Below are 26,967 nucleotides of genomic sequence, written 5' to 3'. Positions count from 1 at the left end.
TACCCAGCAATAAATTTCAGCAACAGAATTTGCCCAGGAAACATTCCTGAGTCATCTTTCTCCCATGCAAGCACATAAGAAAGGGGGTGTGTAAAAAAAAGAGAGAAAGAAAGAAGAGTGTGTGTGTGTGTGTGTGTGTGTGTGAGGTTTTTTCAGTATTTTTTCAGCTTTTTCAAGGATGGGACTGTATAACACTGTGAAACACTGGTCACTGATTTGTGGGTATTTATTTTTGTTTTCAGCTCAGTCTGGAGAAAACCTGGCAAATGAACATGTCCTGTGTGGTGGAATGTCCTGTCAACTGTCAGCTTTCTGAATGGTCACCTTGGTCAGAGTGCACTCATACGTGTGGCCTGACAGGTTGGTGCCCCCTCAGCTGGCAGGCCCACAGAATTTAAGGAATTCCCTTATGTGATAAGCTCTTCCTGATCTCTATGCTTGGAAAGCCTCAAGTTTTAGCTGGCTGGCAAGTTACTGTACATCACTGACTCAAGAGATCAGTGCATCCTGCTGGATAGAGAGCTAGAACTGGAGTCAGAAAGAACTGGGTTCAAATCCCACCTCTGACAATTACCAGGTGTTGTCTGTGGACACCCACTTAATAGTGCTGAACTTCTTTCTCCTCGATCATAAAATGGGAATTAATATCTGTGGGCCCCCCAGATCACAGGGCCATCATGAGGCAGAAATGATACTATGGGCTTTGCAAACTTCAAGTTATTATATAAATGTTGATTGTTATCATTAAGTTGCCTAACTTTGTGTCTTTTGAAGGAAAAATGATCCGAAGGCGAACAGTAATTCAACCCTTCCAGGGAGATGGCAGACCTTGTCCAGCACTGATAGAACAATTCAAGCCTTGCCCAGTGAAGCCCTGTTATCGATGGCAATATGGCCAGTGGTCAAATTGCAGAGTGAAGGTAAATGCCTGGAGGAGATGGGATGGGGACATGTGCATTTTACCTATAGGGACCCTGCAATTGGGAATTTGGCAATTTGCAGGTGATACAGTAGCAATGTGAAAAAGTGGAAAGGGAGCTGCCTTTAGAGTCACAGGACTTGAGTTCAAATCCTGTCTCTGTCTCTCACTACCCATACCACCTTGGGTCAGATTTTGCCTCTCTGGGCTTCAGTTTCCTCTTCTGTAAAATGAGGGGTTTGGACTGGGTGGCCTCTGAGTTTCCCTTTCATCTATAACCCTATTACCCGATTACTTTAAGGCTTTGGCCATAGACCAACCACTTACTTAGCCCTTATGCCCAACTCCTCTTGTGCTGCGGTTATTCAAGGGTTTGGAGAATCATTCGAAGGAAAATTAACTTCCAAGTGTTTGTTAGGAAAATAAGGACTTAGTATGGGTGCTCTCCCTGGTGCTGAACTAAACATAGTTGGTCATTCTCTCTGTCCATTGCTCAGAATCCGAAAGAAGGAGATGACTTAGGACCAGAGGATCAGTAAGGAAAGTTGGGTTTTCCCCCTATTTCTCCTCATTTCTTCTTTCTTCCTGTTTTCTAGGATGCTCACTGTGGAGAAGGAACAAAAACCAGAAATGTGTCTTGTGTGGTGAGCGATGGATCAGCAGAGGATCTCGGCAAGGCTGTGGATGAGGAATTTTGTGCAGAAATAGACCCCGTTGTGGATGGAAATAAGAAGATGGTGCTTGAGGAAACCTGCACACAGCCTTGCCCAGGTAACAAGGACAAGATGGTAGATACATGGGCTTTAGGAGCTAGGACTGGCCTCAGAGACCACCTGTTGCAATGGCCTCATTTTATGGATGAGAAACCTGGTATGTCAGGAATTAGCTTAACATCTATTTTTCCAATTTGAAATAGGCTTGTCTTTTTTATTCATAATGCTGTTCCTTGGGGGCAGCTAGGTGGCGCAGTGGATAAAGCACCGGCCCTGGATTCAGGAGGACCTGAGTTCAAATCCGACCTCAGACACTTGACACTTACTAGCTGAGTGACTCTGGGCAAATCACTTAACCCCCATTGCCCCACCAAAAAAAACCCATAATGCTGCTCCTTTTTTCCTGAGCCATGACATGAGAGCCATGCACTAGAGTCCATTATTCTGTGCAGTGTTCTCCAGACCCAGTGAAGACTTCCAGAGACCACGTCCACATCTGCCTTCACATGGTCTTCTTGATCAGTAACACACCATGGCTTGGTGTCACTCTTTTGCTTTTGTTTTTAATGCATTTTAATTGTTGATTATCAAATATTTCTTTCTTCTCCATACCATCTCCCCTTTACTGGGGGAGGGGGCAGAAGAAGAAGAAACCCTTGTAAGATGTAAGCATAGTCAAGAAAGATAAATTCCCAGCTTGGCCATGTTCCAAAGTGTTCAGCCTGTTCTGCAGGTAAGGCAGCACAGGACATCCTTTCATCAACAGGCAACAGGACACAGTCTCATCTTCATATAGGACAAGGGGACACGAATCATCAATGTGCCCCTAACTGAAGTAATGAAAGTAAGAGGCACACATGTAGCTGGGAAGGTCTTCAGGAAGCAGACACAGGCTACCATTTGCCCACTCCTCAACTCCTTCCAGCTGGGTAAAACTACCCAGAGCTTGGGCTTGCGGGCACATCCTCCAAGAAGCCTGGATCAACCCACATCCCAAGGAGACATTAGAAGAAAGGTGGCCACCAGTGGAAAGGGAGAATCCACATGTGTGTGTGAGTGTGGATCAATTCACACATGAGCACTATTTCTTAGGGTATTGTAAACAACATAATCCTGTAGACACAACTTCCTGGGCCATCCTGCACTCAACAGTACCCTTCAAGCCTTGAGAGAACACAAATTTGAAGCAACACAGTGCAGAAGAAAGAGCACTCGTTCTGGAGCCAAAGGACATGGGTTTAAATCTTGCCTCTGATATTTATGACCTATACTGACACCAAGTCATTAAATATCCCTAAGCCTCAGTTTCCTCGTCTGTAAAACAAACATGTTGGATTAGAAAGCATATAAGTCCCTTGTGTCTCTAAATCTATAATACTATGATTTCTAAATGAAATCACAGCCCTCAATATTAAGACCTCCTCATTTTGTCCCTAGCATAAGCTCCTGTGTGGGCTAATCAAGCAATAGACATGAGGGACTTTTAGAGACTAGAAGAGGATATAGTAGCCCCTCCCCACCCATCCCAACCCCCCTACCTGTCTGACTTCAGACGAATCAATAGGGCAAAGTGATAACTTCACATGACCAACCGCTGAGTCTGCCAGCACTCAAACAGCCTTCTAAGCTGGGCTCTTCAGTACGTGAAGCTGGAGAGATAGTCTTCCAATTTCTGTGTGACTTCTCCTGGGGTGTAGTGTCCACCCCCATTCCTGCTATATCAGCACAAGATAGGAGGCCCTGCTTTCCTACGACTCAAGCTGGTGTGGTTGGCTCATGGTATGGGGCTGGGCCTGTTCATTTTCCTTTGGATTGTACCTAACCTAACACCGCATGCTGACAATCTGATACAGGACCATAGCCCCTGTGGTGCCCTGGATAGAATGCCAGGCCTGGAGGGGAGGCTCATCTTCCTAAGTTCAAATCCAGCCTCAGACACTTCTTAGCGGTGTGACCCTGGGCAAGTCACTTAAACCTGTTTGCCTCAGTCTCCTCTTCTGTAAAATGAACTGGAAAAGGACATGACCAAATGGGGTCACAGAGAGTCAGCACAACTGAACAACAACCATGGACCCGAGTTAAGTGTCTACTTTGCACAGAGCCCTAGGCTTAATGAACTTAATTTAGAATGGTGATGGGGAAGGTGCAGCGAAGTCGTTACCATGGGGGAGTGTCTGGGGAAATAATTTCCTTCACATTCACTTTCTTCATATGTAAATCAAGGGAAATGACAGCTGCCCTCCCCTCTCTCGGGAGGGCCCTGAGGATCAGGTGAAAGGGTCTATCTTAAAGAGCCTCCTGAACTCCACAAACCACTTTACCAAAGCCCAAAAGATTCCTTCTTTTGATTACTTAAGAGGCAACATGACACATAGTAGAGAAGGTGCTGGGCTTGGCACTCAAATAGTTTCTGATGCCAGTGACCTAAGTCTGGCCTGCTGGCATAATCCCCTTGATTCTATAAATCAATCCATGTAGCTCACCCCTTTGTACAACACGTCAGCGATTCCATTGAGTTTATGTGGGTGTCATACCTGGTGGATTTTTATTCCAGTCTTGGATAGTGTCCATTTTATAGACTCCAACCAGCGTGGCCTGCTTTTGGTTACATTGGACAATTGCAGTAATGTAGGCCTTCAGTCTGCTTTTGCTTTGGTAAGTAGGTGGTGATGATTATGGTGTTGCCTGTTATTCCTTTCTCTCTTATTCCAGTGCTTTACAAGCCATAAAAATGTAAATATTTTACATCAATAATTCACTTGAAAATTATTCCATGGGGCAGCTGGATAAAGCACCAACCCTGGATTCAGGAGGACCTGAGTTCAAATCCGGCTTCAGACACTTGACACTTACTACTTGTCTGACTTTGGGCAAGTCACTTAACCCTCATTGCCCTGACAAAAAAAATGAATTAAAAAAATTATTCCCTAAATTGGGAAGGGAAGCAATCAAAAGATGAATGAGGAGGTACACTATATTCTCTCTGTCTGCCTCTCTCTTCCTCTTTGTCTCTATCTCTCTGTTTCTCTCCTTGTTTCTCTCTTTCTGTTTCTCTTCTTGACACTATTTGTCTCTTTCTCCTCTCTGTCTCTCTCTGTTTCTCTCCTTGTTTCTCTCTTTCTGTTTCTCTCCTTGACACTATTTGTCTCTTTCTCCTCTCTGTCTCTCTCTGTTTCTCTCCCACCCACCCCCATAGACATGTGTAAATATGTATATTTATTTATATTCTGTAAACGTGTCTTTTGACAGGTGACTGTTACTTGAAAGAATGGTCAGCTTGGAGCCTGTGCCAGTTAACGTGTGTTAATGGAGAAGATCTTGGCTTTGGAGGGATCCAGGTCCGATCTCGAGCCGTGATCATCCAAGAACTAGATAATCAACATCTTTGTCCAGAACAAATGTTGGAAACCAAAGCCTGTGATGGTGAGTGTTGGCCTTAAGGAAGAAGCTTTCCCTTGTTCAATGACAGCGACTGACTTAGATAAGCCACAGTCCCTGCCCTCATGGAGTACACAGTCTCGTAGGGGAATAAGCCATAGATCCAGAGTGTTTGTTGAGCCATAGACCCAGAGCACCACCTGGTGACTGTCTTAAGATCACTCCAGTCCTGCAGGAGAGAGGAGATCCAAAGCACAAGGTGTCAATGGGGTGCATAAGAGAAACATCACAGAGAGGGCGCCATTGGATTTGGACTTTAAAGGATGTTTAGAATTTCATAAGGCAGACCGTCTGGGTCACAGGACCAACAAAATGGTGGACCAGACACTTTCCCCAGTCCTCTCCAAATCTGAATTATGCCCCAGCTCTCTACAGAGAACCAGCTGAATGCAGAGTACAAAATCAAGAGCCCAGGCAGGGTAAAATCACCAGCATGAACAGCAGAGATTGCTAATTCTGACCATACTCACTCTCCACGCTTCCCTCGTTGGTTTCCATGCTCTGGGAAGGAACCATGAACCAAGCCAGGGGTTTGTGCCTGAGGGTTATACCTGCTGAGAGACTTTGACAACACACCTTGAGGGGGAAGGGAAGAATGTGCCCCTTCTTCATGGAGCAGCTCCTAGGTGAGCAATCCCAAGGAGACAGAAAGGAGTAAGCCCAGCTGGGGTCAGGTCTTTTTCACCAGAGGGGACTTAGGGCAAGGACTCCTGCAACCGAATGTGAAATCCCCCAACATTAAGGAGTCTGAGACAGCTTTTTAGGCTAGTCCTGGAGCAGAAGGGAGAAAGCAGTAACCACCAACACAGAAAAAGAAGACGGAAAGAGAGCATCAGGAGACTATATGATAGGATTTGCCCATACCTAAGAGTGGGGTATTTCTGCCAGCATTCATTCTACTAGAATAGATATGGTGTAAATTTCTTGGATATAAGGATAGTTGAATTCCTTTCTTTTTATTCCCAGCACTTAACACAATGCCTTCCAGGTATCAGGTGGCATTTAATGAATGTCTGGTGATTGATTGATTGATGTGTGAGTGTGTGTTTCTATGTTGTCACATCCCAGTAGAATGTAACCATCTTGAGGTCAGGGACTCTGTTGGTGGTGGTGGTGTTGGTAGTTGTTTCAGCGTGGGGATGCTCAGTACTTAGCCCAGTGCCAGACACATAGGAAATGCTTTAAAATGCATCTTCTTATCTGTATACATATGTATCACCCCAGGTGAGTATATGCTTCTGGAGGACAGGGACTTTGTTCCTATTGTCTCTGTATCCCCCTAACCTAACACAGAGCCTGCCATGTAGCAAGTGACTAACAAATTCTTGTTGATTGCTACTGACTACTTGATTCTGTCCAAACAGATGGTCAATGCTATGAATACAAGTGGATGGTCAGTGCATGGAAGGGATCTTCTCGGACAGTCTGGTGTCAAAGATCGGATGGCCTAAATGTGACAGGTGAACCTCTCGCTTCCTTTTGTTCCACTACAAAGCAGGCTCACAGGTCACAGGCTGCCCTATTCCCCCATGGAAAGCATGGACCAGGCCCAACCAACACATCAGGAAGGAAGCCCATAGGTCTGACTGTCCAAGCAAAGCATGAGCTAAGCATGAGTACCCACAGATTCCCAGCCCTTTGGGTAGCACATCACTTCCTTCCTCAGCTTCATTATTCTGTTCTCCCTGGTTTGGTTGATAATTCTTCCCCATATGCCCAGCTGAGGTTTACTTATTTAATTAATTAAAAGTTATTTTTTGGAAAGTGGTATTCCATTTGCTCAAGTTTACAGAACTTTGGTCCTGGACCTGTGATTTCATTGGTGTAGGGAGCTCCTGACTCCACTGCTGCAAGTGGCAGCTGCCTCCTCCCTTTTATAGCTTCAGAGTTGACTGAAGTTCAGAAAAGTTAAGAGACTTGACCACAATAATATGGCAAGGGCCTGAAAACTCTAGGTCTTCCTGGCTCTAGGTTGTACTTTTATCTCCTACACATTCCAGAAAAATATTCAGAAAAAAATAAAATGGGAGAGTTTAGTGGAGATAATGCTCAGGGAACGTTCTTTCCCCTAGAAATTCAGGACATACCAGTGAAGAGTTTGCCCCATCTGGGACCCCTAGGCCAGAGCTCTGCAGACTCCCCAGCACTCTAGGATTCTGGTTGACAAGAATCTGCATCCCAGCCAATGGTATGCTACTTCTCTGTTGGTCCCAATAGTCCCCTCTGCCAGATGAAAACATGCTTCCTTTCTGGAGGTCATAAGCATAGTTTGCCAGGTTTCCTTTTGGGCAGATAAAAGTTTTCCATGGGAAGTGAGGGGCATCAGGGTGAAGGGAGGAAAGGTTATGTGTCTTCCAGCAAATCCCTGACTTATTTGGGATGCCAGGCACCTACTGAAGGATTGCCCCCAATGCACCAGAGAATCATAGCAATGGAGGGGCAATTACTATCCCCTCACCATGGACAAGCACCAGAGCCTCAGAGAAGAAATAGTTCCATGTCTTATTTTAAATCTCTAGAGCAGAAGAGGTGGGATCTCACAGCCCATGCTCTTGCTGCCAAGGTCATTTTTTTCAAAAAGTGGACCCATATCCTGTGGACTGGTTCTCCCTGTGGGCCTAGCCCTAATCATGGTGAAGGATGGAATCCCAAATATAGACAGATGCATGACTGAGATCCTGTGGGAATGAGGGCTTCCCCTTCTGCTTTGTGAGAGGATCATGAACTAAACTGGCCTGCCATGTCTTTTATGCTGTCCTGATAGTATGATGATTGGTTAGTTTTGTACTTTATAATGCACATGTATAAAAAGAATGGTGATTGGTGATGGTTCTCCACACCTGCTCATTCATCATTTGACTTCATCAGTATCCACCCACAGCCCAGTGATATCAGGCCAGTAGAAGGCATAATCTAGTCAACACCTCCCTCAAAATGGAGTCAGGAAATGATTTGCAGCTGGCAGGGTTCCCCAGAAGAGTTCTCTGTAACAAAATGGTCCATGCTCACATCAGCAGAAATAACCCATGGGGACCCGGGCATAAGAGCTGAATGATTTCCAGCTGGGCTGGGTCCCTGCCCCACTGGAGCTCTCTCTGGGTGGCTTGGGCATCGATGTTTAGCCAACTTCTTCCTCCATCTTTTAGGAGGGACTGTATTTTATGTGGCCAGTGGAAAAACAGAAGGCTTCTAACCCCTAGTCCTAGTTTTTTTCTGGATGGTGATTCATGTAAGCCCTTGGAGGTATTGTTTTTATTTTGTGTTTAGGCTTAAAAACCCTAATGAATATTTAGATAGAAATCTCTATCCTCAACTGCCTAATGGTGACTGACCATGACACAATTCATCACCATGAGAACTTGGGCTTTGAGGCTGCCAGGAGGAAGGATTCAGAACCAGCCTTCAAAGCAACTGGACAATATTGGCCTTATCCACAATCAGTCAATAAGCTTTTATGAAGTGGTTACTGTTTGCCAGGTTCTGTGCTAAGCACTGAGGTTACAAAAAAAGGCAAAAACAATCTCTTCCCTCAAGGAGCTCATAATTGAATGGAGAAAATAATATGGAAAAAGAAAACTAGTTACATACAGATTAAAAGGAAGGTAGTCTCAGAGAGAAGGTCCTATTGGTAACTATGGGGAGAGAGGGGAGGAGAAAAGACAGATGGAATTCTTTTTTCCAACATCTCAGTGCTAAAATCCAGACATCCCAGGGAGAAGACTCTTTAGCATATCCACCTCATCAGTGTAATTACTTGGTGACATCTGTTCTCATCACAAACTCCACCTGGTCAGAACCCTGAAAGGGTGTCCCCAGGGACCACAGGAAGAGCATTCTGGGTTAGACAAAATAAGGGCAAGCCTGAAGCTCTCGAGGCTCTCCAAGTCACTGATCCTCCCTTATCTCTCTGGTTTTCCTACTTATGCTCCTGCCCCTCTCCATGGAATCTTGCTTGCCCTGCTTATTTCCATGCCTAAATAAGCTGAAAAAGACCACTTAGGGGTATCCCTGTCTTGTGCTGTGGGTAGCCTGTCATTTGCATGAATCCAGGGTGGATCCCTGTCAGTGAGATTCAATCCAGGATAGTTCAGCTGATTAAGTGCCCAGGACACTCAAAGAAGGCACTGAACGGGGGCATCTAGGTAGCAAAGTGGATAAAGCACCGGCCCTGGATTCAGGAGGACCTGAGTTCAAATCTGGCCTCAGACACTTGACACTTACTGGCTGTGTGACCCTGGACAAGTCACTTAACCCTCATTGACCCAAAAAAAGGCACTGAACTAGGAGCTAGGAACACAAAAAGAAAAAAGAAAAAAAAAGTTCCCTACTTTTAAGAAGCTTGCATTCTATTGCTGAAAAACAGTGTGTAGCTAGATAAGTAGGTAGTAACTGAAAGCATTTTCAAGAGGAAAATAACACCAAAGACCCCAAACCTTTGAACAACCGGAGACATTGTGGCTATTTTATGACTAGATGAGTCTCATATGTACAAGTTCAGACACTGCCTCGTCCACAGTCTGTCCTCAGAAGATCCCTCAAGTGACAGCAGCTGTGGAGCAGACCCTAGCTCGATACTTCAGGTCTAAGTCTCCTTCTCTGCCTCCCCTGAGTATGAGGGGTCCTGAGACTGAAGATCATCCCAGCAGGGTTAGCTCAGCCTCAATCAGTGGTGAACAACCACTCTCAAGCCTGTAGCCATCGCTAGCTCTGGGTATGAGCTTCTGTGTCACCACCTGATTTTGTGTCCTACAGGGGGCTGCCTGGTGATGCGCCAGCCTGATGCTGACAGGTCATGTAACCCACCCTGCAGTCAACCCCATTCCTACTGTAGTGAGGTAGGTGACCTCCCCTGGAACCAGGCAAGCCAACCCCATCCTGTGCCTTGCCTCCACCTCTTCTTTCCACACCCCCATTAGAGCATGTTCCCTCTACCCTGGATCTTTCTATTTTAATGGCTAGCCTGAGGCATGAACACATCCAGACCGTGTTTGCAGAATGCTCTTTTCATTGTTCCTTATGCCATCTCCAGTTCTCTGAGACTGTCCAAATGGACACATTCTACTGGATTGACTCTAGGCAGGAATCCAGTCACTAACCTGTCCGTTGTCTCAGCACTAAACCAGCATGCATCTTTGCAGTCAGCTCTGACCCAGGAAGGATTGATATTGCATGAAGAGCAGACCGGGGTCTCTCCCCACTGAGCTCTCATTTGCATTCCTTCCCATCTGTGCATGCACAGTGTAAAGCTCACTGTTCTCCTGCAGACTCGAACTTGTGGTTGTGAAGAAGGCTACACAGAAGTGATGTCCTCTGATGGGACACTGGAGCAATGCACCCTCATTCCTGTGGTGGTCATCCCCACCATCGAGGACAAAAATGGAGATGTGAAAACGAGCCGAGCCGTGCACCCCACACAGCCCTCTGGTAACCCATCAGGACGGGGACGGACCTGGTTTCTGCAACCATTTGGGCCAGGTGAAGTGATAAGGCACTGGCAGCAGGCTCTGCCTACGGAGCCCTGGATGGGGCTTCTGAGGGCCTAGATTGCAATCCCATTTCCCCAGTTACTGCCTATGGGACCTCAGGCAAATCACATCACAGTCTCTTCATCTATGATCTGAGGAAGTCAGACAAAATGATCTTGCAGGTCCCTTCCAATGTTAAGTTATCTGATGAAAGAGACAGAGACAGAGAGAGACAGACAGACAAGATATACACGGACATAGAGACAGAGAAATAGACAAAGAGACAGATGTTGACACAGAAACAGGCAGAACATACACAGAGGGCTTCCTTAGGACTGGGGACCTCCTAAGAGGTAGTCATCATTTTATATACTACAGCTAATTTTCATCATTGTGGATCTTACTAAGAACTCTTTTATACCTTTCCAAACAGGGATTTTCTACTTGAGAGGTCCAGAAAGATTTTTCTGTTAGGCCTTGCTCTTTGCCCTATAATTTTTCATGTCAAGCTATTAACAGAAGAAATTCCCAATCAAATATGCAGAAGAAGAAATACTGATTGGCAAGGAAATCCATAGCAAACTATTAGGCTGTTTTACTCAGTGAACAAATGTACAATAATTGGGAACTCAAAACATGCTGTCCCAGGGCCAACGTCAGAGCCAGAAGATGCTTCCATCCCTGAACCCTCATTCATGATGACTCCTTTGTATTATACCCTCCTATTCCTACAACCCATGTTGATCCCCAGTACTTACCAGAAGTGTGGGCAACTTGAGCATCTCCCAGCCCAAGGGTCCAGGAGTATTCTAATCTACTATTAAGACTGGCCAGAAGACATTCCCTACCTAGCTCTGCCAACTGTTCAGGTGAGGGCCTTGTGACTAAATCAAACTGTGCTCCCTCTTCTCCTTCTAGCCCCCCTACTCCCACCAAGTATGTTTGAGCACAGAGATAGCACTAGAATTAGGCACACCCTTAGGGTCCCAGGACAAGGGTCCTGGTGGAGGCATTGGACAGGAAGTTTAGTCAGCATGCCCCTAATAGAAAATATAATTCCAGGAGCCCTCTGTAACTTCCCAGAAGAGGTGCCAGGATGAGAGAGAGAAAAAATGTTGACACACTGAGAACTACTTGTTTTGACATTCCATCAAAATGTCCTCCAATTTCTTTTGGATTCCACTTAAATATTTTTTATGTATTTTGAGGCTAAGGTATAACTGAAAAAAATTAATGTGAGCCTTGATTAACTTCTAAACTGGAAATGTGATGTCCTTGGGAAAACTGACTACCTGCTTAATCTTAAGAAACCCCGGATCACTCACTGGGGATTTATTTTCTGGACCTAGAATCAAAAAGGGGAAATTCACCACAAAACAGAGAAGAGAGTATTCGTATTCTCCATTACTTTCAATTTGAGATTTGTTTTATCTGAAGTGATTCTGAAGTATGGGAAGAATGGCAAGGCTTCTGAAAAATGACATGATACAACTTTGATCTCTTGGAAAGACCAGTGATTACATCTGCCAAGGGAGAGCGATAGCATAGAAGTTAGCCAACAAGATGACAATTTTTTGCCCCAAGCTCAAATAATTTTTCTTACAAGTGAATGTGGACAGCATCACATAATGGCAAATGATATCCAAAGCTGCTTCCCTCTTCCCTCCCCAGCTCTCTCTTACTGGACTTGGATCCCACCCAAATACCTAATACATTGTTGGTGGGTAAGCCTGCTTAAGACATATACATCCCTCACTGGCATTTTTAAATTGTAGACAGGAAGAAGAAATCTATAAAGCCTTGTAAAGAAATGTAGAGCTGACATTTGACATGTCTGGCAAATAAACTCAGCTCGAAAATCCCAAACCCAGGCATATGGTCATCAATCAATAAGTAGTTACCCCTGAACACATCAAACACTCATGATAATGATGACTCCAAGTTAGGAACTTCCCAAGGCACACCTGAATTTCAAGGCTCTTCTTATGAGTTCAGATGAAGTGACGTATTACTGGTTAGAAAGAGATTGCCCTGGGGCAGCTAGGTGGCACAGTGGATAGAGTACTGACTCTGGATTCAGGAGGACCTGAGTTCAAAGCCAGCCTCAGACACTTAACACACTAGATGTGTGACCCTGGGCAAGTCACTTAACCCCCATTGCCTCTCAAAAAAAAAGAAAAGAAAAGAAAAGAAAAGAAAAGAAAAGAAAAGAAAAGAAAAGAAAAGAAAAGAAAAGAAAAGAAAAGAAAAGAAAAGAAAAGAAAAGAAAGATTGCCCTGTGTGGTACCAGAAAAGTTTCTTTATGAGTGATCACATGTTTTAGTGAATCACCATATTGTAGATCTGAAAGGGACCAACCTCAGAGGCCTTCTGCTACAACCGCTTACTCCAAAAATAATCCCCATTCCCATATCCCTGCACAGAGACCATCAAGCCTCTCCTTGGGCACCACCCGTGTGTGGGGACCTACCCACTCTTGTGGCTTCCTATTCCATTTTAAGACAGTTCTTGTTGGTAGGACATCTTTTCAATCACTCCACATGATTGGAATTCAACCGGCCCATTATTTTAGTTTATGTCTCTGCGTATTCTTAGGAACACTGAGAGTGAATGTGCAAAAGAAATGAGAGTCATTCATAGATGGAGGAAATGCTTGCTAATCCACTAAAATGAAGCAGCACTAACATAAAAAGACCACCTCAAGAGAAGTTTTTAGAAAACACCATCCGCTCAATCCATCCATCTTTGAGTGAACCCACTATATGAAGTCAGGTGTGAGACATCAGATACATAATCAAAAATAAAGGAACAGACTTTTGAAGATCCATCAATCCCATGTGCTTTTTAAATTGTGATGTGGCGCTTCTCTCCAAAATGCACCCCAACAGAATTTGACTGTCCAATTCATCCTTGACCTTCCTTTCTTTGATCTCTAGAAAGCTCCTCCATTAGCAAGCACAGAATTTAAGAGTTGGAAGAGACTTCAGAGTTCATTCTAGTCAAACCTGTACCTGGAAGGCACACTCATTATAACATCCCCAACAAGGGACTATCCAGCCTCCACTTGAAGCTCTCTAGGGAGGGGTTGCCCCCCTCCCCAACCTCTCCAGTCAGTGCACTCCACTTTGGGATTGCTCTCATTGTTAGAAATTGAGATTAAGTTGTTGCAATTTCTTTGCTATTGTATCCACCCTTTGGCAGAATGTGCTTAAACCCTCTTCCACATGACAGTCCCCTTCCCACCCACCCTTAGGACTCACTTTTCCTATAACTCACTACACCAAAGTACAGAGTTCCATAAATGGTGCCTGGTTCTCATGTAGAATGTATTTATAAGACAAAATTCAGAGACTCGAGGGAAAAGGTTGATACCACCAAGAAGAAATTCAACTTCCTGCCATGCCCAGTGTCATGAAATAAGAAAATGCTGGGAAAGTAATCTTCTCCTTCTCTGTCTTGTCATTGCAGGAAATATCACAAGTTCCATTGGCAGAAGGCAGTAGGAAAGTACTTGGTTAGCAAAGATGGAAACCAAGCAAACTTAGGACACTTTTTAAATGATGATAGGAAGGTTAGCTGCCACTCAAAGCAGGCTTACATCTGACAGGCTCTGCGGATGTCAGGATCTCTTCTTGACACGAAAAATCATTCAGGGATTTAGAAGACAGAGTACCCATGGTTAACATGGCACTTGGCATGCCTGGTACATGGTCCAGACTAGAAAGTTTTCTAGAGATTGTGTGGTTTTTCCTTTCTTCCCCTCAATGGCTCGCTGACCCTGAGAGGGTTCAATAGCCTTTCTCAGAGGTAGTAAAACATCATCATTGACTCATACCTGAGAAGGAACATCAGTACCTTGGACATTTCTGCTTGAGACCCAAGCCTAAGGGTGGGGACACCAGGTTTTCCCTGATGAGGTTCCCTCCCTCTAATTTCATGATAGTGACTCCACATTAACCCTTACCTGTGCCCTGATGACAATTCCTTTATAGTTACAAAAATTGCTGGCCCCTCCTGAGTCCAGCTCAAGACTGTTGTGTACCAAGACTAATGGAAACTAATAACTAACATCCCTTCCTCTAGGCGGGCGACTGAAGACCTGGGTGTACGGCGTGGCAGCTGGGGCTTTTGTCTTACTCATCTTTGTTGTGTCTATGGTCTATCTAGCCTGGTGAGTGTCCGAATCTCCTGCCATCTCAGCAAATAGAGAAATCTTTCTATTTTGTGTTGGGGGGAGCACAGGAGGGAGCATTTTAAAATTGGCCGGAAGACAGACCCACTCTACTCAACATTACTCAGTCAATTATTTAATGCTTCTTTGGCAGTGGCCATGAGTCCAAATGAAAATGTTCATGGTTGTAGCGCCTACATACATGCCCAATCATCCTTTACTCATGTGGAAGGTTTGCGTGTCAGCTTTTCATGACCTGGGATAATCATAACCAAGGCAGTGAAGATTCATGTGGCATTTAAACATTTGCAAGGGCCCCACAACAGCAATAGGAGGTGGGGATTATTAACCCAATTTTACAGATAAGGAAACTGGTGATCAGAGAGTTTAAATGACCTGCCCATGGGCACAAAGCTAAGGGTTAGAGGCAGAATTTGAAGCCAGGTTTCCCTGGTTTGATCTGTTCGCTAAACTATCTCCTAAATGCTGTTACTGCATTCCTCTACTGGGTTAAGGAGGCAGTGAATTCAAAGTCTCTCTTCAACTATAGAACTGGAAATGTGTGCAAGATGCAGAGCCAACAATCACAGAATCTTAGAGTTGAAAGGGGTCTCCAATCCAGAGTCCAACAGGAGACCTCTCTACAACATTCCCAACAAGAGGTCCACCAACCTTTGCTTAGGAAAAGAGGACCTACCACCTCCTGAGGAAACCTGTTCTCTTTGCGGATCACTCCAACAGGGAATTTTTCTTTGCATCAAATTTTTCCTTACAGATAGTCAAAAAACCTAAATTCCAATTCTGGCTATTCCACTTACTATCTCTGTCACACTGACCAACTCACTTCTCTTCTCCAAGTCTCTGTTTCTCCATGTGTAAAATGAAGAGTTTGGACCAAATGCTTTTGGATCCTAAATCCTAAGATCCCATGATCTTGCCAAACTCAGTATGCAACCAGAATTCCATCCTTTGGAATTGGTGAAGAGTTTGGAATTGAGTTATTGGCTTTAAATCATATGGGAAGGAAGAATCTGATTTCAGAGTCATCCAGCCCTGCTCCAGCCACTTCTATGAATGTGTAAGGGCTCACGGGGGGAGAGTTTGTGGAAGAAACCAGAGGAGCCTGGTCTCCCCATCAGTAGGGAACGATATCAGTTTAGCAAGGCTAAAGGTTCTGTTTCAGCAAGTAGCTGTATGTAGTAGGCGGGCTGTTGTATTGGGAAGCACTGCTTGTCCCCTAAACTTCTGAACATTGTAATTAGCTGATCATATCTCTCCTAAAATGTTTTCCTTTTTCTGCCTTGTTACAGTAAAAAGCCAAAGAAACCCCAGAGAAGGCAGAACAACCGTCTGAAACCTTTGACCTTGGCTTATGATGGCGATGCAGATATGTGAGGTTTCGTTGCGATTGGCAATGACCAGCTTCTGCCTCCTGCCTTTAAAATAGGTGTCCAGAGGTCCTGAGAGTGCTCACCTTGTGTGGCCAAACATGCATTTTGACCTAGAGCAGAAGAGTGGACTTCCCCATGCCGAGGGGGATGCTCCCATGCTAGTGCTTCCAACCAAACTGTCAGCATGGATAATTCTGGCAGATGGACTTATTGAAGAAAGCTGATTCTGAGCAATTTCTGTCATCTTTTCTGCAAGAGCTGCCACCCGGGTCCTGTTGTCAGGATAGCACCTGATGCCAAGCTTGACCTTCAATGTTAACCAACCCATTGTAACCTGTTAGCATGAAGAGTTTCTACCAAGCACTCTCCCACATGCTATATTTGAGCATAATAACCTGTATAGCAACTCTGTTGAATCATACTATTACTGTCAGATTATATCCTTTCGAATAAGCCACTTAATGCTGGCAAAGTGCAAACTCTAAAGAGAGTGGAACGACCTACTGAGAAAGCCAAACAACTTGGCAGCTGGGAGCAGCCTTTGTTAGCCCTCATTCCAGGAAGCAAAGACTCAATTTGAAGACTTCAATCTTGTTCTCCCATGTGTGTGCCAGCCGGCCATGCACATGCAGGTATCTGGAAGGACGGCGTCTTCAAAGTTAGGGGTTTTTTGAGTGGCTCATTTCTGGAAAATGGATTCCCTTCAGTTGACACAATAGGTTTCTACTTTTGCCAACTCCTCAACTTACTGCCTGCATCTTCTCTCTCAATCTCTCAATCTCTCTCTCTCTCTCTCTCTCTCTCTCTCTCTCTCTCTCTCTCTCTCTCTCTCTCTCTCTCTCTCTGGAAGGCACATTTTTGCACTATATTAGTGCAGCATGATATGCACTGGATGAGGCTCTGTAAAAACGGCCTCCTTTCCTAAGGGATGATGGTGCCGGGAGCTAGGAGCACCATAGAGACATTAGCCAGGGAGCTAATGCACCCTGAAGAGAGTCGACCTCCTTCAGGGCAGCCACAAAGTAGAGCAAGCACACCTTACTCCAGTCCTCAGAGAACGGCCTCATCCCGGTGACCACCGAATAATGAAGAACATGGGGATTTCGATGTCGAGTTTCCCCAGCTCACCTATGAAGATGGAGTTCCCTTTGGCTGGTTTCTAATTAATTGTATGTTGAAGGCTCTTTAAGACTAGATTTTTTATATTGTTATCTTTGTTTAAAAAAAAAGAAAAAGAAAAGAAAAAGTGGCAGCCCTTTTCATTTGGAGTAAGCCGTGAATCTGAAGGAACATTTCATCATTTTCTGAACTAAAAGAATTTTGAATTACTTGGTGATTTTCATTCTTCAGTTTCTCTTCTCCAATATTTGGCTGCTGGAGGTCCCCACGTCTCACCTTTCATCTTCTCCACTGGTCCCATTCAAGGGATGCTTTCATCCTAGTGACTCAGATAACACTCACACAAAAGCAGATGTTGCATCTTCACTCTGTTCAGGACCTCGGTAATTAGCCCCATGAGTGGGCTTTTCTTGGCTGACCTCCCTGAGTGCACGATCATGTTCCTTTTATTCTCGCCCCTACCCTACCACCCTCTTCTACAATGTGCTCCGTCAGTGTTTGCCTTCCTAAGCAACAAGTCATTATTCCCCCATCCATCATCACACTCTCCCCACAGGATTCACAAGTGACTGGGTAATACACAAATGCAGAGCTTGGTAGGACTGACCATCTCTAGGCTGGGGGGAGGTGGGCAGTGCCCGAGAGGGGCACTAATGAAACAAGACCACTAAAAACATGGATCAGGCAACTTCAGCTGAACATTCAGGTCTTTATGAACAACAAGCCAACCATTCCATCCTGAAGAAAACCAACCATCCACGTTTCAGAGTGGCATTGTCCTTTCTTCCTAGAATCTAGCTCCCCCTAGTGTACATTTAGAGTACTTGACAAAGACTGAGGATAAGCTTTGATGCCCCACAAGGTACATCTTCCCCTGTGCTCCCCGGTAAAGTATCTTTATTTATGTCAGCAAAGGTCATCAATAGAACATGTTAAATACCGATTTTATTTTCTGTCAGCCATTATATGGCTGATTTTTCAGGGCAGATGGATTTCATTTCTTTGAAGAGAGAAAAAAGATAAAAACAGAAATCCACTTACCAGCTTTATTTATCAGAAAGGCAAGTAAAAATAACTAAATAAAGTGCTGTTGTTACCCCAGGGCTGTTATCATGAAAGTGTACTCTCAGGAAACTTCTAGAATGATCTTCAGATTTGACCCTGGCAGTACAAAAAACAAACAAAAGAAAAAAATTCATTTATCCAGACTACACCAAGGGCAATATGAGTTCTGGTTAAATGAACACTCTAATAACAATAATAATAACACTAACTGTCATTTATATAGCACCTTCAAAGTCTGCAGGGCACTCAACTCATTTGAGCCTCACAACAATCCTGCGAAGTAAGCACTGTCATTATCTCCATTTTACTGATAAGAAAACTGAGGCTCCAGGAGGAAAAGGCACTTGCCCAGGGTCACACAGCTAGTAAGACTCTGAGGCAGAACTGGATCCCAGGTCTTCTAGTCTACAAGTCCAATACTATCTATTATGCCATAACTCCTCTGACTCTCTGCCTGGCAGATTACTGTGGGTGATTGATTAGTATCTATGAAGGGGGCTTGGGAAGTTAGGTTATGTGATTTGGATCTGAACATGCCACTCTTACCACTTCCTGTTGCAAAAAATTGGCAGTTTTTGTTCACAAATTTATTTAATTTATTTAATAATTTCTGCTCGCATGTTTATAAATATTGGTCCAGATATAAGCTTTATTTTTTCCCAAAACTCTGGCTTTGATAAAACTGGATATGGCTTATAAATTTTTATATATTTTTATATTTTTAAATGTCTGTCTATAGCTTTTTTTCTCCTTTGAAAAAATCATCACTGCAGAGGTGTGCCCTCTCTTTGGACCAATAGCATATGTATGCAGGACCACTAACAGAAACATCACTGGCACCGAGGTTGCCTAGATGATCCATGAGCCTTCTTTGGTAACTCAGAAGGCTTTTAAAATGATACAGAGCCTTAGGGAGATCCCACCACCAAACTGTGTTGAGAATCTGATGACATTATAAACCTGAATACACCATAGAAAGTCTAAGATGCCATTAAAAATACACAGTACTTGTGTGAAGAAAGGTGAATTCCCCTTGTCTGTGGCTGGGGTTGAGCGTGAGTTTGGGCTGATGATCCTGGGAAGAGTTTCTGGTTTTTACAATGTAACTCTAACCTTAACTCTTGTTGACACCTGGGAACTGCCATTTGGCTATTTCTTAGCAGAGTGGGACGAGCCAGAGTTTGGCTTGGCTGGATCCTGGATAAGTGGACGTTTACTAGATTCTTATTTAGATCCTTGCTCTGTTTGGGACCCGAATTCATTCGTTAAGCACTCCACTGATGTTTCATCTGAAACCGCCTCCTGGTTCCCCCCTTTAGTGATTTAGGAGAAGGAGGAAAGGAGGAATGGGAAGGGGAACCCTGCTGGAGGGCCCCCAGGACCTTGACAGACAGCCACTGGACAGATACAGGAAGGAGATTTTTGTATTATTTAAAAACTAAACCTTGGCAGAACATTCTATGGACTTGTTGAATGGTTTCAATACAAGCTCTCTAGAAGGAGGGGCAAAGTGGTACTAGGGGATCCATTAATTTGTTCATCAATAACTCATCTGGGGTGATGGTTGGCAGTTTAGAAGAGCCAGGCTCCTCCCCCAACATTCTAAGGCCCCTGAGGCCAATTCAACATGGGTTTCATTCCATAAGTGAAACATCAGTATTTTGCCTTTGCCTCCTGAGATGTAGAAGTCATTGGGACTTTAGGTTCACATCAATGTTGACCATTAAAATGGGAACTTTTCCCCAGAACCCCAATACTGTTCATTTTTCAATGCTACATGTGTTGTGGAAGTACGGGAGTAAGATCACCATGCTCCATTTTGTCCCTCATCCCTTGGGCAGAGGGGTCTCTTTGAGATAACTTGGGATCAGTTTCTCTAGGTCCCAACAGGGGAGACTAGGCAAGAACCAAGATCCAGGGGTTCCATTTTGGCCATTCTTCCCTCTGTCCTTAGTTCTTTTACAACTCTGCCCTTTTCTCCCCCTACTTCCTTCTCTCCCACTTCTAGGCCACCTAAATCACCACCCAGTTGGATCAGGCCATGGTTCTGAGATAACCCGCATGCCCATTTTCCAATTTGTACCTTGCACCTTTCACCAGAACAAACAGAACCTGGGTTCTAGTCCCGCCTCTACTGCTGACTACCCAAATGACTTTGGTCAAGTCATTTTTTTCCTGAGACTCAGTTTCTTCTTCTGTAAATTAGAGCATTGGACTGAATGGCCTGTGCATTTCCTTCTAGCTCAGTATCTGCAGATCTGTATACATTTTCCCAATGAGCTTCAAACAAGGATGGCAAGAAAGAGAATGTGACCAAGGTGGAGGATCGGAGGGAAGGGAAAAGACAGACAGATGGAAAGAGGGAGGGTAGGGAGAGAGAATTGGTGTGTCATGTCAGAATGACTGTATCCATGCTTCTATCCTATCTTGGTCATAATTTCTTCCATCATCACTCTCTACCATGTTATCAAAGATAACTCAATTACCACAAGAGGTACCATGCACTATACAACCAGGAGTACAGGCACCTGAATTCCTCTGGAAAGGACAATGAGCCCAAGGTGGTTAGGAGAGAGTCTGGCCTCTAGAATGTCTCAGTCATGTGTCATCTAGTTCTCTCTCCAGGGAAGCTGCACATGAACATAGCAACACCCTGTGAAGTCAGAGGATGCATCACGGCCCACCCCATAGGAGACCACGCTAGAAATGCACAGCTGCGCCTTGGGTGCCTGCCCTTCTCTAGGTCCTGAGCCCAAGATGGTTGATCCTCAAGAGAGGGGGGCTGGGGATGCCGGCCACCAACAAACAAACCCCTCTCAGAAAATGACTCATCTGCCTTTTCCACAGTGTATGTTGTCACTCCTTTCCAAAACCTGTTTCTCAGCCTCCTTTTCTGCTGAGCCTGCAGTCACTGCTTTATTAAAATACTGTAACTAAGAAATCATGTGACCCTTATCTCCCCCTTCTGTGACCCCCTCTGTTATCGGAAGTGACCCACTGGATCTGTGTCAATTCCCATGTAAAATAGGCCTTGATCCAAAAAAAAGAAAAAAGCTGAAATCTCTGTAAATCGTAATCCCGAAGACCTCATGTTGCCTAATTAAATTTACTTGAATATTTATTTTGTAGATGGAGGCAGCTGTCTAAGACTTCCTGTCAACGTTGATTTGTAAATTGTGTGATCTCATTCTCTTTTTTTATATTGTGTCTATTTCTTTTTTAATGCACAAAACATTTCTGTCCCGTGGCTGCGGATTGATCAGCGTGTCTTGTCACTAAGCTTTATTCAGGTATACAGAAGGCATGTGAAGATGTAAGAGGCATTTTTACATTTTCATATGGGTAATTTGTAAATAACTGTATTTGTTGACAAATAGAAACACGAAAACCATTTTCATTAAAATGATCTCTGTGTCCATGTTTCATTCCTGGACGTTGGGAGGAGTCCAAGGGGAAACCCATGGTCAAGACCCCAGGCCCTGGCACTGCCATGGTCTCTGCCTTCTTCCTCTAGACTCCACTTTCAAAGGTGAAAAAGATGTGGCCAGCCAGCTCAGCAGGTGCCCCCCATTCCTGGCAGCCAATCTCCCAGTAAAGGGGCAGCATGGACTGACTAACTCCATGAGCCTCACATAATAAGTCTCCCTTCCAGGGGCCCTGAGCCCCCAAAACGGCACATTCAACAGTGTGATTTAGGGGTCAGATCTTTGTTTCTATACACAGGCCTCTGGACCCCTTGTGCCCCCTCCCTAAGCATTTCCTCTCTAAACAGCAACTCTCCCATGTGAAAGAGGACCCCCGCCCCACCACCCCTGCCCTCAGCTTGCTACCTTCTTCTCTGTGCCCTTCACGTCCACATGATCTTGACTTAGTACTGTGCCTACGGGCAGGATAGGGTTAGTGACTGACATCATCAAAGGCTTTCAGGTCTGCACAGGCTTCACAGCAAGCCTGGAGGTAGGGGCACAGCTACTGTATTCTCATCCCATTTTACAGATTTGGAAACTGAAGCTCAGGGAAGTTAGGGACTTTATCTCTAAGCAGGATTTGAACTGAGGTCCTCCATACTCCCTTCCACTGTACCACAACAGACAGGGCAAATAATCCTGAGGAATGTTAAATGACTTGTCAATGGTCACAGCTAGAAATCAAGATTAACTGGGGTCCTCAAGACTCCCATCATGTCCAATTCTCTCCACTGCTCAGACTGCCCCACCCCACCCCACCCCATCCCACCAAAGCTGTGCTGCAATCATTACCTGCAGGTGACCTGACTTAGGAGATCCCTGGAAAGTACTTTGAGGATAAGTCCTCTCTTGAAAGTGGCTCAGACACTAGGGCAGTGTTCTCAGGACAGATTCACAGCATTTGACCCTCTTGGGCAGCCTCAAAGCCCCAGCCTAAATTTTCTTTGGAGGCTGGTGACAGGAGTAGCTTCAGCTTTGGGACAGTGGTAATAGCCTCGTACCCAACAGACACAGAAAAGCATCTTTTCCAGTAAGTCATCTGAATGATTTCAGCCTTCTCCTCTGTGGGGAGGTGGTGGAGACCTCCCCCAATCCTCACTGCAGGGGGATGTTGGGAACCTGCTCTCCTCTCCACTACTCCCTCCCTTTGTACTTGGTCTAGAAAGGTGATCCCACCTACGAGCTAAAGGTGGGCATGCTGATATCCTCCAAGAGAGGACCCTGGGACAGGGAAGGAGGAAGTATAAGACTGTGAGCCCGAGGAGAGAGTCTTCACAGAATCACTGGATACCAGAGCACAGGAGCACCCTCAGAGGATCTGCAGACCAACTTATCACAAGGGCTGACATTGACATGGCCAACTCAAGCAATCAATCAACAAGGATTTGTTAATTGCCAATTAAGACACAGGAGCAAACAAAAAAGGAAGGAAGGAAGGGAGGGAGGGAGAGAGAGAGAGAGAGAGAGAGAGAGAGAGAGAGAGAGAGAGAGAGAGAAAGAAAGAAGAAAGAAAGAAAGAAAGAAAGAAAGAAAGAAAGAAAGAAAGAAAGAAAGAAAGAAAGAAAGAAAGAAAGAAAGAAAGAAAGAAAGAAAGAAGCTTGCATTTGGATGAAGGAAATAATAACACAGAAAACACATAAAATTAACAAATGTAGATCTACTCAAAGGAGGGTCAGTGCCAGGCAGTTAGGAAGGGAGGGAACCAGCTAATGGGGGAATCCGGAAAAGCACCATGGAGAAGATGGAGACTGAGCTGCCTCCTAAGGAAGAGAGAGACTCGGAGGCCAAGGTAAGGATGGAGGGCATTACTGACACTGGGCATGACCAATAGGAAGGCACAGAGTCTGTGCCTTTGGAAATGGAGCCTGGGGGCAGCTAGGTAGCCCAGTGGATAAAGTGCCGGCCCTGTATTCAGGAGGACCTGAGTTCAAATCCGGCCTCAGACACTTGATATTTACTAGCTGTGTGACTCTGGGCAAGTCACTTAACCCCCAAATGCCTCACCAAAAAAAAAAAGAAAAGAAAGAAAAAGGAAATGGAACTTGCAACAAAGCTACCAAGTGCCCATCTCGCCTCTGCCTGAAGGAGCAAAGTTTGCTCTTGTGAGGGGTTTTCTACAAGCTCCCCAGAAAGGCTTTGCCACTTTGTGCCAACTCTCATTGCTCCAAATGTTTCCTCAGATGGAGCTCAGATGTGCCCCGCGTAGCCCCAGACCCTGGCTGGCAGCTCTGCCCTCTGGGCCAGAAGAACAAGCTGAGTAGTGAGGATATGAAGAAAAGCAGAGAGGATCCCCGCCCTCAGAGAGCTCACAATCCTGTGGAGGAGAGAAGAGCCAACCTGCAAAGAATTGTGTATGAGCCAGGGACAAATGGGGATGCCCAGGCTCCCGTTGACGTGCGGGAGAAGAGTGAAAGGCAGGAGTCCGTCCGCGTCCGGAACGAAGCCGGCAGATGAAGGTGAGACGGGACACTTCCCGCGGGCGGCGGACGATGGAAAGGCTTGGATTCGAGAAACGCGGAGTTCAGTGAGAGCAACAGCAAGGTCAAGGTCACTGGTCTTAGAGCCTGGGGAAGGGACCAAGGGAATCCTGGGAGGAAGCAAGGGTAGGGAGGGCTTTGGGTTTTACACTTGATCCTAGGGGTGATGGGGAACCAAGGGGAGGCATGATACGGTCACTTGGCAGCGCAGTAGAGAAGGGACCGAAGTGCGGACAAACAGTAACTGCTGAGGTCAGATTTGAACTCAGGAGCATGAGGCTTCCTGATTGCAGGCAGCTCCCTATTCACTATGGCGCTACCTAGCGGCCCTTTCATTAATCACTCACTAGTCTTTCAGCATAGTCCCTCCAAGCGGGCAATAAGCGGTGCCTCTGCGCCACCTTGTGTCCAATGCCGAGAACTGCAGCTTCCAAAACTGAATTAGACGCTTCATTTCAAAAACAAATATTACTAAACGTTTGCTCTGTACTAGGCCCTGTGCTGGACACTAGAGATACAAAGTGGACAGGAGATAAAGGCCCTGCCCTCATGGAGCTGACATCTTCCTGGAGAGAGAAAACACGAATTGGTACAACCGCTTTGGAAATCAATTTGGAAGTATATAAATAGTGACTAAAATGCCCCTACTCTTGGGACCATAGAGTCCATATTTGAGTGTATACCCCAAGGAAACCAAGCCGCTGATAAGAAGAAAGTCTTCATATAGACCAAAATATTTATAGCTGCATTTTTGTAATATGAAAGAATTGGAAACAAAATGCATACCTGCAGCCTTTGACACTGTCAACCGCCTCCTCTTCCTCTATACTCCCCAAGTTATCGGGACACGTCTCTCTCCCATTTCTCCTCTGAACTTCTTCTCAGTCTCCTTTGCTGTTTCCTGATGTGGATTATTCCTGCTAACTATGGGTATCCAAAATAGGGCTGTGTCCTACAAGCTCTTCTGTTCTCCCCCCACAGGTGATTGTATCAGATCCCACATTCAATTATCACCTTTGTGCTAATCAGTCTCAGATCTATTTATCTAGACCTAACCTCTCTACTTACCTATAGTTCTACCTCTCCAGCCGCCCATTGGCTATCTCAAATGGGATGTTCTGTTGATGTCTAAAACTCCAAAACTGAATACATTATTTCTCCCTTCAAACTCTCTCCCCTTCTTAACTTCTCTATCACCATCCAGGGCACCACCCTTCTCTAAGTCACTCAGGCTTGAAACCTAGGTGTCATCCTTAATTTCTCACTCTCCCTGACCCCCCCCCATCCAATGTATCACCAAAGCATGTCGATTTTACCTTCTTATGTCTCTCAAAAATGCCCCCTTCTCTCCTCTGCCACTGTCCCCACCCTGGTGCAAGTCCTCATTGTCCTATACCTGGACTTTTGTAACAGCTGCTGGTGGGTCTCCTGGTCGCACATTGTCTTCCCCTATAGTCCCTTCTCCACTTAGCTATCCAGGTGATTTTCCTAAGTTTCAGGGCTGACCATGTCATCCCCCAACCCAATTCAATAAACACCAGTAGCTCTCTATCACTTCCAGGATCAAATACAAAATTCTCTGCTTGACATTCAAAACCCTATTCAATCACATTGTCTCCCCACCCCACCCCCATTAGAACACAAGTTCCTTGAGGACAGGGACTATGTTTTATGCCTTCTTTTTGCATTCCTGTACCTCACACTGCATGACATGTGGTAAGCACTTAATGGTTGTTGTTCAATATGCTTGAAGAAGACCAAAATGACATCACTATGTCAGAGACAAGGTGAAGAGGGTCTGACTGTGGATGATTAGTCCAGTATGAGCTGGGAAGACTCCACTATAGATTGGGCACAAATAATCCATATGAACAATCATACTAGAGATAGCTCTAAGTGTGTGCATCTCACATTTCTTTTGAGCAACTGAAATTCTGCTCTGTGCCTTCTTTGATGCAGGCATACCATGCTCGGTGGTCCTGTGCCAGTGTCTCCCTTGTCTCCCAAGTGATAGCAAAGTTCTTCAGAGAAATCTTGATAGTCCTTATATCCCTTCTTCTGACATCTATGTGAGCACCTGCTTTGTGTGAGTTCTCCATAAAATAGTCTTTAGGCAAGCATACATTTAGCATTTAAGCCATTTGACCAGTCCATTGGAAATGCTCTCTCTGCAGTAGAGTTTGAATGCTTGACACAGCAAGAGCAACAGCACCAGCAGCAGCAACAGCAAGTGCAGCAGCAGCAGCACCAGGAGCAGCAGCAGCACCAGCCACCTTCATCTCCTCTCTAACAGGTGGTGGTGGTTGTTTCCCATCATGTGAATTGCTACTGTGCGTGGTGCGGTTTGATTCATCCCAATTGATTTACATAAATAATGTGTTTTTTCTGAGTGTGGCTATAAGTGCCCCCAGGACGCCAAGTGTGGGGAGGGGATATTGGACAGGGGCACTCTGAGGAGGTTTTGTATTTCAGAATATGTACACACCCGAGAGGTGGCCAAGAAGAGCACCTGGGGCCACAATCTATGAGCTGTTTTATTCAGTATACTTCATTGCTGAACTGCCAAGGGCAGGCTTGGAATGAAAAGTGGGGCTTCTTTCTGTCTGCTCCTGAGTCCACGAACTCCCACTGGTTGTAGTTATCAGGTGTGGTTCCCTGCCTGGCTTCCTGGCAGTAGACACCTGTCAACACAGACAGATAGACACAGACAGATGGACACCCAGAGACAGAGGCAGGTTTGGG

The 26,967-nt window shown here is 45.1% G+C and overlaps 1 protein-coding gene across 1 annotated transcript in view; it reads left to right on the top strand.

Annotated features, from left to right (window-relative positions):
- THSD7A (thrombospondin type 1 domain containing 7A) overlaps positions 1-21,672 on the top strand; it is a 326,513-nt gene extending 304,841 nt beyond the window's left edge. The window contains 9 exon segments of the mRNA XM_043968023.1: positions 243-360; positions 775-920; positions 1,516-1,690; positions 4,882-5,055; positions 6,435-6,530; positions 9,823-9,905; positions 10,335-10,545; positions 14,619-14,706; positions 16,017-21,672. Of these exon segments, the coding sequence (XP_043823958.1) occupies positions 243-360; positions 775-920; positions 1,516-1,690; positions 4,882-5,055; positions 6,435-6,530; positions 9,823-9,905; positions 10,335-10,545; positions 14,619-14,706; positions 16,017-16,101 (1,176 nt within the window). The 3' untranslated portion in view covers positions 16,102-21,672.
- The last annotated feature ends 5,295 nt before the right edge of the window (positions 21,673-26,967 follow it).

The sequence above is a fragment of the Dromiciops gliroides genome, chromosome 5, assembly GCF_019393635.1.
Source record: "Dromiciops gliroides isolate mDroGli1 chromosome 5, mDroGli1.pri, whole genome shotgun sequence".
NCBI classification, from domain to species: Eukaryota; Metazoa; Chordata; class Mammalia; order Microbiotheria; family Microbiotheriidae; genus Dromiciops; species Dromiciops gliroides.
This window is presented reverse-complemented; position numbering and strand designations above follow the sequence as displayed.